This window comes from Artemia franciscana, chromosome 2 (genome assembly GCF_032884065.1).
Source record: "Artemia franciscana chromosome 2, ASM3288406v1, whole genome shotgun sequence".
Taxonomy (NCBI): Eukaryota; Metazoa; Arthropoda; class Branchiopoda; order Anostraca; family Artemiidae; genus Artemia; species Artemia franciscana.
In genome coordinates, this window is record NC_088864.1 from 53,391,356 (window position 1) to 53,395,752 (window position 4,397).

Sequence of the window (4,397 nt, forward strand, 5' to 3'; positions counted from 1 at the left end):
GAAGGCTGTGGAAGGGACAGTACCCCTTATTTACTGTGCAATATCTTTTTGTTTTGGGTTTTAAAGTAGTGTACACATTGAATTTTGAAAAAAAATTGTCAATAATATAGATTAAAGAAAACAGGGTACAGTTTCTTTATGCAGCTCATCATCCCTCCCTCCAAGAGTCGAAAGAGTGAAGTTATTAGAATAAAAATTTTGTGTACTATAATATATCCGTGATTGTTCGAACTGTGAGAAAATGTAAAATAAATTTTGGACCACTACTCGGAACCCAATGAAAAAACAAAAAAAAAATTATCAGAATTTAAATTCTATTTATTGAATTTCCTAGGATAAAAGAATTAAGAAGCTACTGTCTCGATTTTTAATGCTTTTAAAAGCTGAAATTAACAAATTTCATAACATTGAATATATTCACTAAATTATACTGTAATTCCATTCTCTGATGATAACAATATTTAAAACGTTGGCTCATAAAATTCATGCGGGTTATAAAGGTTATCTGAAGCTATATAAATAAGTTAAATTTTCAGAGTCACGTTCGTGTTAATTTGCTAGTAAATTTAGTTTGAAAGAACTTCTGAAAGAAAACGTTCATTGTGCGGTGGATAAAATAGAAAGAAAAATAATGGTATGTCTCTTACTCATCAAAGTTTTTCTCCAAAATTCAAGCATTGAGTTTTTTTTTTAATATTCTGCATTTTATGAAGTTTTAGGAGCTGGTAAACCCATTACTTTAAAACATTTCGTCTATATCAAAATAAAGAGTATTTCCAGCCATTATTAAAAATTGCACAACGGCCTTGGTCATTCTCCTTCCCCGATATAATTACCTTACTACAATAATAAAAGTAAGAAATGGACGATGTTTTATAAGAATGAAAATATTTGTTTTTTCAGACCAAGAGTATATTCGTTGGCTTTTGTTCTCTTTTTTTCGCGAAAGTTTATCTGACAACTAAGCTTCCAATAACTCAAAATTTACAGAAGTTGTAAAAAAGTCTTGCCTCCCATATTAAAGTGGGACCGTATCATGAATGACTAAGCATTGAGAGGTTGAGGCATAAGCTTTGAGCCGGATGAGACAGAGGAGCAGTGTTCAGCAACTTGTCAATCTCGTGCGTCTTAATACTAATTGCAGTATTAATATTAAACAAAATTTCCAGTAACTATAAAAAACACGGAATTTTTTTCTTTAGAAGAAAGAAAAAGGATGGGTATTTATTTGTTTGTTTATTCTTTTGTTGCTTTTTTTAGCCAAAAGTGTATACAAAACAAAAAAAAGAAGTTCATTTTAAGATCCGTTTAACTAAGTTGATTCATTTAATGTTTGGTAAAGAAATTTAAAATTTAATTTTTCGTAAAGTAATTTACCACTCATATTATTACCGACAAAAACGGTGGATAAGTGGGGGGATCATGCGCACCGTTAGGAAATTTACAAGGAGGAAGAAGGTAAAAGTCACCAGCCTAGTTGCTTATTTTCTCTAATGTCACTCTTTACTTTTATTTGAATTTTTATTATTTAATGAAACAGTTCATGGTCACGAACTGTAAGCAAGGAGCGACCCGGCTCAATAGTAACCGAAACTCCAAAAACATAATTTTGATACCAATAGATATATCAAAAGAGTCACATTTTATTGCTGATTTCAAATATATAAGTTTCATTTAATCTTACACATTAAGTTTTCGAGCCAGAGACAATTTACCTTATTTTTGAGAAAAAAGGGAAACACCCCCTAAAAGTCATTGAATCTTAAGGAAAATCACACCATCATATTCAATCTGATGCTCCTATCCGCAAAAAAGTGGAATTTTGTATTTCTTGCCACAGAAAGATCAAGGATGCGTGTTAATATGTATGTATATATATATATATATATATATATATATATATATATATATATATATATATATATATATATATATATATATATATATATATATATATATATATATATATATATATATATATATATATATATATATATATATATATTGAAACTTCTACAGTAGGGTTCTCTGATACGTTGAATATTATGGTGTAATTTTTGTTAAAATTCAATGACTTTTAGGGGCTGTTTCTCCTTTTTTTCCAAAATAAGGCAAATTTTCTCAGGCTCCTAGCTTTTGGTTGGTCAATCTTGATGAAACTTATATATTTCAAATCAGCATTAAAATTTGATTCTTTTGATGTAACTGTTGGTATCAAAATTCCATTTTTCAAGATTTCTGTTACTGTCGAGCCAGGTCACTCCTTACGACAGTTCGTTACCACGAACTGTTTGAAACTCTCCCTGTTCCCTAAAAAAAAATTTAACTCTCCCTGTTGCGTAACAAGCACATGAATTTTGAAGAAAATTATTAACAGCTGCGGCTTGAGGGAATCGTTGTTCAACTTCTTCCTGATCTTAAATCATTAAGGAATAAAAGAGTAACGGCTATTGTTTTTTTTTTAAACTAGTGAGGGGATACAACTACGTCTGCCACTTCTATAGCTCAAGGTCTTTTTGATACAGTAAAGGATTGGTGCTGGTCTAACGGTATGGCTCTTAACAGCCGAAAGAGTGCTATTGTCAATTTCAAGATCCCTTATTCTATGAGAGAAGTACAGGAGCGAATCACCTTGACTTATGGGAACGATATTATACCACAAGCTACTATGGTGAAATTTCTTGGTGTGTATCTTGACTGTTTTCTTTCTTTTAAAACACATATAACTCACACCCGTTCCCTAATCCTCTGCCAGTCTTCAATGTTGCACCGGGTTAACTCATTTCTTCCTCCTGAAATTATTGTTTCTCTTTATTATGCTTTTATTTATCCTTGCCTTTCTCATTGCTTTGTCTGGGGTAATACTAATAAATCTCTTCTCTGCTCACTTCAAAGAGCCCAAAATAGGGCACTGAAGGCTGCTTTTCTTCTCCCTCGGCTTTACCCTTCCTCCGATCTTTATAATGATACTAGAATAGCTCCGCTGGATCATATGATAGGTAAAAGTAAACTTAATTTAGTGCATTCTGCTTTTCTAGGTACTCTTCCACCGCACCTGCAGCATTTTTTTTCACGGACAGGCTCAGGTAGGTACTCTTCTCTTTTACGTAGTTCTTCTCGACGATTTATTTTACCAAAACGATCATCTACAACAGCCCAGAGGTCTCCTGTATATCAATCAATTCTATTATGGAACTCCATCCCTTCGGATGTCCCTCTGTTTCTTTCTGCAAAGACATTATTTCGTCGGGTCTCTCCTGTTTAGTAAATTTTCTCTCTCTCTCCTTTGTTTTTACTTTCCTGTTTTCTCTTTTACTATTGTTTTTCCTTTATTGGAATTCTTTCCTAACTGATATCTCTCTCTCTCTCTCTCTCTCTCTCTCTCTCTCTCTCTCTAATTCTTTCTAAAATTGTTTTGAGGAATCATCTTAACTTTTAAAGTCCTTGTTTATTTGTCCTTTTTTTCTGTTGTTCTAATGTCAAATTTTGTCTTCCGTGTTTCTCTACTTTCTTGGTTTCTACTTATTTCTATTATTATAATTACTACCAAGTTGTTTTTTTTACTGTATGTTAGTGCTTGTTCTTCCTCGCCCTCATTTCAGATGTATTGTTTGATTTAGGGTATTATTTATGGTTCTTTTAGTGCTGTATTATTGTGTCGTGTGGCCCGTAACAAGCAAAGCTTCTTGTGCCGAATAACTTTTTTACGTTTGTAATAGTGTTTTAGTATTAATAAAATGAATAAATGAATGAATGAATATGAAGGAGCTTTCCTTTCATCAATCCTCGCTCTTCGCACTGAGGTTTGACTTTTGGTTACAATTTTTTAAGAATTACTGCTCAAATACAATGACTTTTGAGTTTGAATGAAAAGTATTTTTGAAAAAGTGTAAGACTTTTGCGTAAAGAGTGAAGGCTGTGGAAGGGACAGTACCCCTTATTTACTGAGCAATATCTTTTTGTTTTAGGTTTTAAAGTAGTGTACACATTGAATTTTGAAAAAAAATTGTCAATAATATAGATTAAAGAAAACAGGGTACAGTTTTTTTATGCAGTTCATCATCCCTCCCTCCAAGAGCCGAAAGAGTGAAGTTATTAGAATAAAAATTTTGTGTACTATAATATATCCGTGGTTGTTCGAACTGTGAGAAAATGTAAAATAAATTTTGGACCACTACTCGGAACCCAATGAAAAAACAAAAAAAAATTATCAGAATTTAAATCCTATTTATTGAATTTCCGAGGATACAAGAATTAAGAAGCTACTGTCTCGATTTTTAATGCTTTTAAATGCTGAAATTAACAAATTTCATAACATTGACTATATTCACTAAATTCTACTGTAATTCCATTCTCTGATGATAACAATATTTAAAACGTTGGCTCATAAAATTCAT

The 4,397-nt window shown here is 31.8% G+C and overlaps 1 protein-coding gene across 1 annotated transcript in view; it reads left to right on the forward strand.

Annotated features, from left to right (window-relative positions):
- Positions 1-538: 538 nt before the first annotated feature.
- The window catches only part of LOC136043627 (uncharacterized), a 52,220-nt gene continuing 48,361 nt past the window's right edge, over positions 539-4,397 (forward strand). Inside the window, exons 1-2 of the mRNA XM_065728533.1 lie at positions 539-634; positions 3,039-3,086. Coding sequence (XP_065584605.1) covers positions 632-634; positions 3,039-3,086 — 51 coding nt within the window. The 5' untranslated portion in view covers positions 539-631. The remainder of the gene's footprint in view (positions 635-3,038; positions 3,087-4,397) is intronic.